General features: G+C 39.3%; 1 protein-coding gene across 8 annotated transcripts in view; it reads left to right on the forward strand.

The window, feature by feature from the left end:
* Nucleotides 1-2,314: 2,314 nt before the first annotated feature.
* Nucleotides 2,315-14,667, forward strand: part of syne1a (spectrin repeat containing, nuclear envelope 1a) — a 105,154-nt gene continuing 92,801 nt past the window's right edge. For 7 of the 8 annotated variants that reach the window (XM_023953155.2, XM_023953160.2, XM_023953157.2 and 4 more), the window contains exons 1-2: nt 12,106-12,646; nt 14,095-14,156. In XM_023953155.2, coding sequence (XP_023808923.1) covers nt 12,535-12,646; nt 14,095-14,156 — 174 coding nt within the window. In that variant the 5' untranslated portion in view covers nt 12,106-12,534. Of the gene's footprint in view, nt 2,635-12,105; nt 12,647-14,094; nt 14,157-14,667 lie in introns of those variants that run through there. The other variant, XM_023953156.2, reaches the window with a different exon arrangement.

Here is a 14,667-nt window from a genome sequence, read left to right on the forward strand (position 1 = left end):
GCAAGTTTGTGACATTAATGTCATGGTTTGAGTTTCTTTTGTATTGGTTTTTCCTTTATATCTTGTTCTGTCATGTTTGAGTTCTGTTTTCTGTTTTATTTTGAAAGGTTTTCTGTTTTGTCATGTTCTTGAGTTTTACTTCCTCTGTCCCAATCTGCCCTGATCATGTTCACCTGTGTCTTGTCATTCCTGTTTGTATTAAGTCTTGTCTCTGCCTTCCTCTTGTGCTGGTCCATTAACGTCATTAATGTCTCTCATGTAATGTCTTTAACGTCCCTGACTCCCTTCTGCCTTTTTTCATGCTATGCCACAGTAAATTTAGTTGTAGTTTTGTTACCCTGCTCTGCAGCGCCTTTTGTTATTTAGATTAAATCCCCTTGCCCTTGAACCGTGTGCCTCCGTCTCTGCATTTTGGGTCCTTCACGCTACCACAGCTCTCCCCACCTGACAATTAAAGTGATAGAAATTGAGACTTGGTTCACATTTAACCAGAGAAATTCCAACTCGGCTTGTCTTTTTCCACTGTCTGACTCATAAGTGCACGTCTGTGATGTCAAATATATCAAATCAGTTGACAGTATTTCATTGCATTTATTCTCACATAAAAATAAAAACCCAATATTTCAAAAACAATTCAGTTTGAATATTTCAGGACATGAAAAGATTTGCAGGACAATCTTTCGCTAATACACTGACTGCAACATGCAACTTACTAAACAGCTTTCAGGTCAGATTTTCATAAAAATTGCTGACTATGTTTAGAAGGGATTAACACAAATGCAGTGCTCTGCCTTTGCAGTCATTAGATAAGTAAACACTGCTTAAAAGGGTGAGTTTTTTTGCAACTGCAGGGAGGTTTGGTATTGACCCGTGCATGTTGTCTCTGCTCATCTTTGCTGCAGTATTTGTGGGCTCGCTCTTTTGCTGATTCTGTTGGGTCCAGAGGGACTCGGCAGCAGAGGTCACACCAAGCAGAGCTGCAGGAAAGTGTAGGACTCAGCAGTCCACTCCTGCTGCAAAACAACATTTGAATACTCAAACAACCCACTGTGACAACCACATAGATTGGGATGAATGATGGCTAAAGTGCCGGCATACATCATGGATCTTCTGGGTTTTTATATATATATATATATATATATATTGTGCTCATGCTGATGCTTTTGTTAAAGTATTTCTGGAATTTAAAAAAAAGTAAAAATAATAATAACTTAAAGAGATTAGTTTACCCAATTTTTTTGTAGGTTCTCAAACTTAAAGCTGCCAAATGTTTAAAATAAACAAATGACTATTTGTTAGTTATTGTGTTCCTTGCACCAGCTCCTGTGTCTCCCTTTCCTGAATGACGTTGCGGGCCGCCGCAGTGCTGTAGCTGCTCCTTCAGCTCTTCAAAGCGCTCTCTATGGATGACGATGAAAGGTCTTTTCTAATGGAATTACACATCGTGATAAGTGCTCACAGCCAAGTGCCTCATCATACGTCTCTGCTGTATTTCAAAGAGTAACATTGATTTATTGTGAAGTACAATGTCTTGGAAGTGTTGTTGGAGATTCCCAGCAGAGGGTTGTTTTGTTTTTGTGAATAGCTGTTTACTCTGATCTTTTCTTTTTTTTATAGATGCAAATGCTCCCAAAAACTGTTTATTTTCAGGAAAAATATATTAATAGAATGTAAAAAACTGTTCTTTGACACAAACAGCAGGATGGCTGACAGCTATGAAGACGTCATGAGACAGAACAGCTAAATACAATTTAAAGTGAAGAATACTTTGGAGGCTTTGTTGCACATCCTATGCTGCTCCCATAAGGAACTTCTATAAATATTCTAAACCTGAAATAATAATGCTTATGTTATTATTAAATTATTTCCATATAAAAATAATAATAATAATATATAAATATAATAATTAATAGTAATGACGACATGAGATGAAAAATCAAAAGTTGGTGGACTTTTGAACAATCTACCACAGAATTGTTGAACCAGAACTTTTTCAACCAACTCATCCTAAAACCTCAAATTCTGCTTTGATTTCTCAAATATTTTTTTCTTGCCCTTATTTGCTCCAAAATAAAGAAATAAAAACATTTAATTTTAGAGTCAAATCACACCATTATATATGGTGTTTACATGAATAATAACATCTAATAGAGCTATTTGAATAGCAGAAATGCAGACTTTCTGTAAATCACACAATTCTCATGTCTCTGTAGCATTTATTTTGAAAGGACAGCAGGTGGCAGTGGAGGAAGACATCCTCCTGCAGATGCAATGGTCTTGGGTGAGGGAGGGAGGCCTGTGATATGTCCAGTCCACACATGCAGGTTCACAAACACTTACAGTATGCACCTACATCCTCTTCATCATCAGGGGAGGAGCTTTGCTAAGTGTCAGGACTGCAGAGTCAAACAGGAACGACTTGAGAAAGGAAACACATTAAAGCTGGACGTGATTCTCAGATGCTGCAGTCAGTGAGGACCCCAAAGTGCTGCAGAGCATTTTGATGCACGAGGATTCTGCTAGGGTGCTGCACGGGGACGTGACTCTGATGACCTCAGGGCTGTGGCATGGCATCTCCTGGGCACTACCGAGGCTCTGACAAGGATATAGCCAATGTGGTGCAGAGACTGCAAGGTAGGTGCAAAATGCTTACTCACCCACTGCTGCTGCTTTGGACTTGCAGCATCTTTAGAGGTGACTCAGCACTTAAGACACATTAAGTGCATTCATGATCATGACTGCTACCTCTGTGCAGCCCTGGAATCTAAAGTACCCTTGTTTGAAATGTTTGGCATTTTAAACATCAAAACACAGAAGATCTGTAACCTGTAGCATTCAAAGGAAGATCAATGGATGCCAAGTTATCCTTTATCTAAAATGGGCTTATTTTTGTGACACAATCATTTGTGACTTGAATCAGTTTCCTTTTACTTTCAGGAATTTGGAGGATTTTTGTCAGTGGGGAAATTAAAGGAGCAGATGAGACTCTGTGGTATTATTTTTTTATCAGTGTTTGTGTGCATTTACTGATTCTGTGGCACATGTTGACTGTGTGTTTGCCAACAGACAGAAGAGGGGAGCAGACAATAGGGCAGCTAATCCCCAGAGAAGCTGACGTCTAGAGAAAGCCTGTTCCTCTTTCTTAACTCAGTGGTAGCAGGAGTTCTTATTGTGGACAGTTGAATCCTGAGTCTGTCCTACATCTGCTGAGTTTCTAACACAAAAGCAGAAATGAGGTTTTAATATTTTTACTAATTCTGGAGCAGAAATGCTTAAATGTTCTTTGAACTTTTATTGTGAAACTGCTTCCCTGTTTACCGGGCTCAGTTTAGTGACACTGACAAAGTAGGAAAGTCAGGTGACAGCAGAGCTGTGACCCAATATGGCTTCTTCCTGTGCGGCATCTGAAGTGGCAGTTTCTGTGAGAGCTGAGAGCAGCATCAGCATCCACGTGGCTCCTCTGCATCACTCTGTGCAGGTGCAGGTACACCCTTTGAATCCAAATGAGACTAATTTTAGAAACCATGTTTTTCCAAACATGCCTGTTCAGTACAATTGGCGTCTAATGCAGGAACATGTTAAAGGAAACTGCAATCGATATGAAATTTAAAACATTTTAATATTTACATTTGTTTTTAATGAAAAAATCAGAGAAATTATTAGCTTCAGATAATATATTTTGTTTTTGTGGAAAAAATTATTACTTTAACAATTTACCCATAAGACCCCAGATCCATTTTACTTTAAAGAAAACTATGTAGAATGTACTACACACCAAATGGGACACATTTCTGTTGTTTTTTCTGCCACCATGGGTTCTCTTGGGTTAAGATTCAGCTGATTTTACAGAGGTGGCCAATCAAAAAAAAATTTTTTTAAAAGAAGGTCTACATCTTAATAAATACAATAGGAACTGCAGCAAACATAGTCAAGATAAAAGAGAAATGTACAAAAACGTCGCCGTTCATTTGAAAAGTTAGCAGAATGAATTTGATACATTTTAACTCTCTCTTTTTAATTACTTGTCCTTTTTTTCTTTCTTATTGTCTTTTTTCAATATTCTTTTTGAATTTATTATAATTACAGCAAAAATATTACACAAAAACAAAAATAGACCAAGAAGGTAATTCCAGGAGAAGCAATTTGAAAATCGATAAGTATTGATATTTTAATGTGTTTCCCCTAATTATTCTATCACTTATAGAAGTGTGAAGACACAGTATAAATGTACATTTGCTGATGATGAAGAAGCTTGCTGCCACTAATCCTGTTCAGAGTAATAAATAAAAGTTTAAAAGCTGAACTTTCGTTACAAAGCTTGAGTTCTGTTTCTGTATTTCCTCATTTGCTCATTTAGATGAGGGGCAGACAGAGGTTAATGTGATGTGATGTTTTATTTGCCTCCCTGTTTCTGCCCATCCTCTTGGGAAAAAGACCTGTGATGATCAAAGAGCTGCACTGTGTTTATTTGTCTGCAGGAAAAAGTTAAATGTGTTTTTTTTTTTTTACTTTGTTAAAATCTGTTCCTCACTTACAACTTAAATCTGATTGAAAAAGGCCTTTAAAAAAATCATTTTTTTGGTTTCACTCCAAATTTTGTTTGGAAATGTATATATTAATTAAAAACCTGGCTGTCCTCTACTTCGTTATTAACCGAGTTTTCCTTTAATTCTAACCTAGAGCCATTTTCGTATCCTGTAAGGTCAAATTGACTAGATTATTTCCCTCATCCTTAACAACATCCTTAAATTTCCTCAAATCCCCACCATGTCATTTTCCCTGCAGGCGTAATTGGAAAGTTGTTGCCTGAAACCATCTTTAGAACCATCAGAACTTCTGTCCCAGTTTAGGAGCCGTGTTTTTCTCCCCTCAGCCTCCTCTTTTGCTGCACCTCTCAGTCACTGAGAAAGAACAGCAATTAGTGACACCATATGGCGGAGAATGGCGAGGCTGCTTTGAACACCTCCCAGCCTGAACTCATCCATATGCTCTGGAATTTGTTCATTTGTTGTCTCTCTTTAAGGAGAAAAGCAATCCGCTGTTTTTCCCATTCAGTTTCGTACCTGTAAATGTGATGCGGGTGGCAGAGGCTCTCACTTGACACCGCCACACTTGTTTTACGATGTGCAATCTAACTCTGTCAAATTGCAAATGAGGCAGAATCCTCGTAAATGTGGAATTAGTAGGAGTAGGAGTATACTTTTACTTAAAGAGGAAGGAACGGTTGAAGGGAGAAGTTTGAAATCAGTAAAATTGAGTGCATCTGAAGGACTCACTTTTGATGGATTAAGCAGAAAGAAAAAGCCGTGGATGAACACAAGAGAAAGAAAGCCACCAGTTTTTAAGTCTCTGATTGCTTGTGGGTCTGGCTGTGATCCTGAGGCTGGCACACAGCCAGGTTGACATCTCGTTGCCAGGGGCGACATTATGATTTGGTCGCAGCCAAAGAAGGCCCAGGCAGACGGTCACCTTGAGCCATGCCAGCCTCCTGTTTGGTTGTGACACTGCCATTCATCGACATGACTCGGGTACCGGGACTTCACACAGGCACATGTGCCCAGAATCACAGTCAGACTCCAAAACCACCACTGTGAGGTAAAAATAGCAGCCATGCATCTTTTTTGCTCCCCCGTCATACCGCTGGGAGCCAGCAGTTTAGTTAAGTGGTTAAACAGACCCAGAGCGAGTATTTAGGGCTGCCAGGCCAGAAGTTAGGCACAGCATGACTTTTTTTTTATTCGGCTTCTTCTTCTCCTTGACTTTCCAGATTGTGTTCTTGACTTGTTGCCATGGCTGTAGTCGATGACAGCCAGAGGATCTTTGAACCTGTGACCTTGTTGTCACAGTCTGCTTTTGTAAAAGAGAATTTTTTTCCTGAATGAAATCCTCTGTTCATGCGTGTGTGTGTTTCCACACACTGCTGCACAAGATCATGTCCTATTGACAGCTCCTGTTGCAGATTAGATCGTAATCTCTTTTAACCTGACTGGCAGTCAAGGTCTGAGTGACATTTGAAAAGATCAGTTCACTGAAAGTCCCACATTTAAAATATGGAAGGTCAAATGGTGCTCATTTACTTTGAAATGTCACACCTTTAAAGGTGACTCGTCCTGACGTGAAGTTTCAGTTTTTCATTCATTTTTTTTTTTACAAAAGAAGTCTTGATGTAATATTGGTCTCTAACGTTTAACATTATTCTTTGAACTGGTAGAGATTTAATGCCAAACGAGCCTAAATGTGAGCTTTAAACTATCTTTAGCCTCAAAGTCGCCTTTCCATCTTTTGATCTATATTTCAAAGCATGCCCAGTGGTCTTTTGACTATGATGATGCTGTTTTTAGCCAAAATTACATAAAGCTGTGTCGTTTTCTAGGACATAATTTCTGCAGAGCGGCAGTAGCTCATCAGAACTTTGCATCTGAGTTGGCATGGAGTAACCTCGCCCCCACTTCGCCATCCCATTTGGAGAGCATTTTACTTTGTCACATGTAAGCTTATTTTTTAAACAGCTCCTGATTCACTATAAAACAAAGAAATACACAGAAATGCAATTTTGATCTTAATTTTCTTAATATATATCATCCGGCATCAGAAATATGCAACAAGAACGTGTTAAAAATACTATTTCCATCGGAGTGGGTCTTTAAGCTGCAACCCTTTCCCTGTGCTGGAGTCTCTTCAGCATTTCTGATCTGGTGATATTTCTAAGGCTGAGCTGTCAGATAACTTTGACAGATGGACCAAATACTGTCCATACAGATAATCTTGTGATTTTGACCCAAAGACATATCCAGTTTCTCTCTTCAATACCATCCTCACTCTTATCTTCCACTGACAGACACCTCTTCTTTCTTCTTTTTTCTGTTGGTGACCTAGTGGGATATTTTACCTCTGGCAGTAAATCAGCAGATCACTGGTAAACCTTGACCTCAAACAGGTCAAATTCACCGGCAGAGCTTTAGTTTTTCCGCTTAACTGTGACTCAAATGTACCTTTTTTAAACAAACACTGCTCTTAACTTTAAAATTTGCCAGTAAGGTTATCTATTACCTTTATTTTTTATCTGCCTTTACTGTGAAATAAAACAGTGCTGTATTTATGACTCAAGATTTTATTTTGTCAGCCACAAACCTTGCAAGCTAACAAAGCAAAGCACAGAGTTTGCATTTAATCACCTAGAAATGCTTTATTAGTTGTTTTTGTTTTAACTGAAAGGTATAGCTTTTACACTGTTATTTTTTTAAAAGGTGGTTTGAGTAAAACATAAAGCATAAAAAGTCAGAGAGTGGTTGCACAAAGCAGGATTTGGTTAATAACTTTGGCACAGCTCCAGCAGGTGTTTTTATTTCACAGCATAACTGAATTTACTGCCTGACCAGCGGGACTCATGGTGTGTGCTGACGCCAGTCCTTTCACTTTATTTGTCCATGTAATGTGTGGAGCGCTACTGAACCCGGATAAAGAGCTTAGACTGTCTGACCCACTCCCACACTCACACAACGCCACACACACACGCGCACACACACACACACACACACACACACACATGCGTCTGCGGAGAGCAACAGAGAAACATCAAGGTGAATATGATTCTCAGAGCCAAATTAAGTCTTAATGCTCTTAGTGCCCCTTTGTGGTGATTTGAGGTGACCCCTGGCGCTCAGTGGAGTAGATGCTTTGTGTCCGTTTGTGTGTGGTGCTGAAACTGTGTTTGCTTCCTTATAAAATAATAGAGAAACCTATTAGATCTCAGTGAGGGGTTTGCTGAATAAAAAATCAACAATTTAAAAGACAACGAATGTTTGCAAATCTGCATTTCTTTTCATTTTCTTTGCAGATTCTGAAATAATTTGGACTAAAAATCAGTTTTTGAATACTGGTTGTTTAATAATACATGCAGACATGTTAAATATCTATAGATGTTTTGTCTTTTTTTTTTTAACCCAGAAATGTTGAAGGTACGTGGTTTTTACGTGTTATTTCTGAATTTAAGTAAAGGTTCTGAAAAATCAAAATAACTATGTAGACCTCTTTATAAAGTAATTTCCAAAAACTAAATGACTGAGATGGGTTCTAATAACAAATGCGTTTCTTGTAACTTATTTTATTATGATTAAAGCATTTTAGAATGTTTATTTGACCCTGAGTAAGTAAAGGATTCATTGTTGTGTTGATAGACTTGAACAAGCACAAATCTGTGGGCACATTGCTGATATCAGTGTATTATCGATTTGGCAGAATTTCTTAAAATTGACTGAAATAGGAAAAATTCACACTAGTACATATTTTTTGCTACATCATTTCAAATACCCTTACTTTTCTCCAGTTACATTCATTCTTTGTGTGACCGCAGGTGCAGAAATTGCCGAAATGACTTTAACAGTTGCCCGATTTTGATGAACACTGCAATATTTGGGCATCCTTGTCACAGACAAAATGTCTCCTCTGCACATCTGCTACTAAAAAAGAGAAGGAGCTTGAGAGAGGAAAGAGCTTGTTTTGATAATCACTTTGACTTGTTCCCCCCTTCTTATTCCCTTTAATGTGGTGTCATTATTACCGAAGCATAATTAGCTATGCTAATGGCTTGGCATTTTTGACTTCCGTCTCAGCACTTTGGTTTGGACTGGTAAAAATGTGCTCCAGATGAAGTGGCGTGAAGAATGGGGCGTCTGAATGGACATGTGAGGGTTGAGTAGGGGTGCTGAGAGCATGATGGAGGGTGCTATTGAGAGCTGGAGCTAAAGTACTTCAGAGATAGTGTATTTCTTTTTTTTTTTTTTTTGGGAGGTTGGAGTAAAAGAGCTAGAATCAGGAAGTGGATAAATATGCTATTGACGATGAAAAGGGACTAAAAAGCTGCTGTAATCTGTAAAATCACTTTGTGTGTCAGTGAGGTGGATTCCCCATGCGTGCACTTATGTGGGAGAATATGGAACAATTACAGGATGCCTTGGGAGTACAAAATAAAACCCTCCATTTAGTGCATGATAGCTGAAACGAGCTTTTTCCATTACAGCCTGTGAAGATGCATTACAGCAAAAATATTTTTCTAACATTAATAAAACAACAAAATAAGCACTTCCCCTCCAACTCCTCTTAGAGATTAATTAAAGGATGCAGCTTTTATTTTAATGTCTGTCAGCCCAAACAATGTAAGGATAATGAGTCTAAATATGCTTATCTCTGACTGAATGGTAAAATTACATTTTTTATTGAGTCTGCATTTCAAATTCTCTTAATTTATCCATTTTCTAGTAGGTCTTTATTTTGGTTTGCCTTTTGTTTAAGCATCTTCAGGACAGGGTAACACAATTGAAGTCTTGGCTGTCCACTAGGTGGCATTCTGTCTCTGCATACAACATCTAAAGCCAAACAGGAACTCTTAGTTGCTCACACAGAAAACCCAAATATCCTTGGGCTGTAGAGATTACAATACGAGCAGACACAGTGCAGTTTTACCCTCCAGAAGACGATTTTCCCCTCCTTTAATGGTTAAAAATACACTGTTCCTTCTCTCATCGGGAAGCATCACGCCCTGCAGACACATAGTTGTATGAGCGTAGGGTGCTGACCCACATCCAACCTCCACAACCTCAGTGAGGGATCTGGTGTTTTTCTGGCCTGCCAGGGGCTCCAGCAGAGATCCAAACCAGCTGAGGTTCACTCTAGTTTAACTCTGAATGCCTCATCTTTTTCTTTTACTTGTCTGGTGCAAAGACCCCTGAGATCTGGAGCCTGAAGGAGACGACGTATTTCTACTCATGCAGCAGGGCAGGTCTTTTTCAGCCTTTTCCAGGAGTGTTTGTGTGCCCCGTCCGTCTGTCTCAGCTCCCATGGTGACGTCTAATAACTCCCTGGAAATCCCCTTCATCTAGTTTTGCTGCTTTGTCCTGGGGTTGTTCTTCTATGTAGTTTGAACAATTTCAGCTTCCTCTCTTTTTTTCACTTCACAAACAAGACGAAAACATCTATTGTGTTTTAGAGCAATATTAGTTCAGCTAAGATCGACAATATTCCTTGAATTTATTCTCAAAAATCAACAATCAAACTTTCAGCACCCTGGACAGTTCTGTCGCCTCTCTAAAATTCTTTGATTAGGACGTCTTTAATTTAGAAAATCCATCAATATTGCCTGTTTCATTATTTACATCAGTGTTAATGTGTGGGCTGACTGGTTCTGCACAAACAGCAGTGTGTCAAGAACGATGGATTTTAGTCTGCTGCAGTATGGGCCAAGGCTTTTCCTGCAAGATCGTTATTGACCAGCAGTTTGAGCGAATAGAAAAGCTTAGCTGGATTCTGCTTTCTACAAATATAAAAATATAGATTTCTGGACTGGAGTAGCAGAAATGTAGAGATGGAAGCAAGCGGTAAAAACATTTTATGGAGGTCCCAGTTTGTCTACCACTTAAAAATCTACACCAGGTCCAACGCTGAAATGAAAAACAGACCGTCATTTCAAAGAGGCTTGTGAGGGCTCTGTGACGGCCACTTTCAGGCCTGTTAAAGGGAACAGTGTCAGCAGGGTGATTATCAGCAGACAGATAGCGGATGACAGCTGCCATTGGTTATTGATGACTTTCATAATTAAAATCCCTTATGGGGAGAACTCGAAGAACAAAAGAGAAAAATCACACAAATGATGAATGGTCCTTTCATCTTTAAGACTGATATAAGACCCACCAGGCTCTTCAGGGTGGATATTGCTTTCCAGGAAAGTCCTTTAATGTGCATTCAAAGAGGAGTCCTGTGCTTTTAATATTTCCAGAGCCTGCAGTGCCTGTGTGCTCGCTTTTGCATGTTTGTTTGTGTGTCAGAGGAAACGGCAAATAAATAGGAGAATAATAAACAGACTGAAAAAAGGAGACCAGGTTAGACAGATTGATAAGTTATTAGACAGTATCTCTTGTCCAGCCAAAATCTATGATCAATTGTCACTGTTAGTCAGAGCAGCTTTAGAGACTAATAAAACACAAAATCAGTTCTCTTTTGGTGTTTTATGTTTGATTTTGTACATTTCATTTTTTAGCTTGAATATTTTTGGTGCAAATTAAACTAGGGGGACACGATTTAAAAAAGAAAGAGGAAAACATGCAACACTGCCTCTATACTGGCAGGTCTCAGCCCAAAACTTCAGAGTTGTTTCTTAGGTTATCTGAGTTCAAAGGTTTAAAAATAAAAAAAGAATCATCATGTTAGTAAATAAGTAACTAAACTAACTCAAATTGCTGGAGTAAAACGATTTTATTAGCTTTTTTTGCCATTTACCAAAACACATACAGTTTTTTTAATATTGCTTTATACATTTTTTCATGAACAGCTTAAAAAGAAGAAAACAACAGAGTGATGTATATCAGTGGACCTAAAAAGAATTCCATTTAAATGTTATTGTTCTTTGACAAAACTCTTCGCATTTGCTGTGCTTTCCTCAAGGGCATGCGGCATGTAAAAGGCAGCTAATGCAGTGTACCAGGAATCAAACTACTGACCTTCTGACTGATAGACACTGCTGTTACTTTTATAGCAACTCCCTAACTAGTAAGGAAATGTGTATATTCAGGAATAATAACATGCAAACCCTATTCACATTATTCATATACTTTTTCAATACTATGATGAAATCATTTACTGATCATTAAATTATCTTTATATGAGTATATTGTGTTGAATATGTGTGTCAATTGTAAATAAATAACAAATGTATACAATTTATACCAAAATTCTCATCCAAAACCTCTCAGTTGTCTTAAAAAAACAGTGTTGTTTTTGTGTTTCAGTTGAGGTGAGTTCAAGGTCTGTCAGAGAAAATGGTTTGTGCTAACATAGTGCTAGCCTGTGAATGCCACATGTGTTTGGTATCAGGAGTGCACTGCGAGGATCCCTAAACGTCTGTCGTGTCGACGCTGTGTGGGAGCACGTGTCAAAGTGAGCGTGGCGCTGTCAGAGTCTACCAACCCGCTCAGCAGCCCTCCTCACAAGCTCTCAGCCCTCCAGTGCCTCATCAGGACCAAGCTGCTGTGACATCACTCACTCCGATGCTTTCTGATTGGCCAGTCTTTGGAGTGGGGGGGGGGTGTTCTTGCAGCTTACAGTGAAAAATGCATAGAAAGAGGGAAGATGAGGGAGGACCAAGGCAGAGGGTCCGTGAGAGGGAGAGGGAGCAGGAAAGATTGATGCTGAGGCAAGCCGGCACTGCGCAACACTCACACACACACGCACACACAAATATGTTCAGTATCATGGGTTTTCTCACATCACACTCCCCAGCTGCTTAACAGCCGGGAAAAACAGAGTCTGACTGAGTCCGCAGCCTGTTACTGCAGGACGGGACAGAGGACAGCAGGACGCGGAGAAGGATCCCTGAGAGTAGGATTGCTGCTTCTCTGCATCACCTCAGGGCGACAGCTCCTCTGCTGTCACCTCTGAAGGTCTTAAGGAACTCTTTAAAGACGCAAAGACAGGAAAAGAGGCAGCAAGGGCAGGAGCAAGGGCAAGTGGCATGGCTGTCCTGGACGCCCTCTGAAGACACTTATGATAATGTACAGTTCAGGGTGCAAGATGGAAGGAAGATTAGGAGTGGAAAGCTCCCCTAAAAAGAAGCAGTCTCTCAACCTGGTGGCCGGATTTTACCATTACCTCCGCGGTGAGTGAGATTGTGAGCCCCACTGAGAAGAGGAAGTTTACTGAATGTGCATGAGGAGGCGTGTGATTCAGTGTTGCACTGCAGCGTGGAAGCTGTACGTGCCTGACACTGTGTGTAATGTGTGTGTATGTGAGTATGCCTTTTGCATTGCAATTTCCTAACTAAAATACCCCTGAAGGGTATTTTTTTTTTTTAATGGCTGTGTGAATATTAATAGAAATGGGCTGATTTTTAAAAAGTGTGTTTCCAAATTGGTGTTATGTTTTTGTGTGTTTTGCATGTATGTGTTTTATATTTTTGCTGAGTGAAAATGTATGTTCCTCTGCCTCTGTTTATGGATTTCATCCATATTGTTTTTTTATATTATTTAACTTTGAAAGAAAACTCATTTTATTTTAATTCTTATTTTGGGGATTTTTTTTGGAAATGAAAGTAAATTCAATTGATATTTTATAATGCTTAAGCTCACTACAGGGGAGAATTTTTGGATGATTTACTGAAATACTCTTTTTGTTTTTCTTTTTATTTTCTGATTGGGGAGAAATTCGTGTGTGTGGGGCTTGTGTGCATCGATAGTTCAAAGTCACCTCGTCCCTGAGAAGATGCAGCCGTGCTCTCCTGCACACATGTACCTGCTCCACCATGCAAAATCTTTCCCATTCTGATCCAATACTTGAACTATCAATATTTGATTCTTCCTGAACCCAATCAAAAGACTAATTTATAAAACAGGGGCTGCTCAGTCGCATGTATGACTATACTTGAATGTGTCTGCATTATGTATGAACTGCAGCCCCCCCCCCCCCCCCCCCCCTCTTCCATTCTCTCTCCCTCCTTACACTCACATGTGCTCACAGTTGGTTAGTGACACACTAACCAACTTAAGTATAATCAAACCGTTGAGATATTCCATTAAGGTAAAGGAAAATCCTCACTCTTTGCTCCTGTGCTTAAGGATTCTACTGCATGTTGGATAAAAAGTGTTTCTATGTTTACTTCAAACATACTAGCTTGAACAAACAGTTCAGGGAGACGGCCTTTCCTTTTTTTTTGGTTCTCAGATAAGTTGAGTAGCTTTTTTAGGGACATCAGGAGACATCTTTGCTATTGATTGTCCCTTTGCTAAATGGCCTTTATTGCAGCAGCCACCTGAAACAACCTGATGTGGATTTAAACCAGAGAAACCAAAGTTGAGCTGCTTCTTGCTTTTTTTTAGACTTATTAAAATCAACATTTTAATTTTGAGAAAAAATACACTTTTCTGTATGTAAATTAAATGTTTCGACTGAGTTCACAAACACAAAGTGATACATCAGAGTTGAAACACAATCAACTCTCACAATGCAACACAAGTAGAGATTAAAGCGTAAACAAAGATTGCATTCTAATCCCTTATTTATTTATTATCGCATGTGATTAATAGTGACGCTCTGGGTTCTGATTTGCAGATGAGCAGGAAGCAGTGCAGAAAAGGACCTTTACAAAATGGATCAATTCCCACTTGGCAAAGGTAAGAGGGTCTGCTTGATTCTCCCCATTGCTTTATGCCAGCTTTGTGCTTTGAAAACTTCACCACTCATCGCTCCTGCTCCATGAATGACCCAACTTTCCTTCATTCTGTGTGCACGCAGTCCTGTTCAGAGCCAGTCATATGACTGACTTTTCCAGATAAGACCACACACTCAGTCATTCTTTCTCACATGATTCTCTTCTTATTCTTTAATTCCTTCATGGCTTCGGGCACAGATTTACAGCATAATTATCTCAGTTTTTTATTTCTACAATCAGCAATCAGTAATTTGTATCCTAATAACCTCTCTTTCTCAACATTGGGCAAGTTAAACAGCTCAAAATAGAGGCATCTAAGTTAAAACCTCCCTAAGGTGTTGGCAGTCTAACCCACACATCTGCAGCCACACGAGGTGGCCTTCATTTGCCTGTAATTACTGCATCCCGCCTCACCGTGCTCTTCAGCCTCCTTTAAAAATGTTGAAAGTATGACAATGCAACCCCATTAAGTG

This window comes from Oryzias latipes, chromosome 24, assembly GCF_053564925.1.
Source record: "Oryzias latipes strain Hd-rR chromosome 24, Olatipes_Hd-rR_3.1".
Lineage (NCBI taxonomy): Eukaryota > Metazoa > Chordata > Actinopteri > Beloniformes > Adrianichthyidae > Oryzias > Oryzias latipes.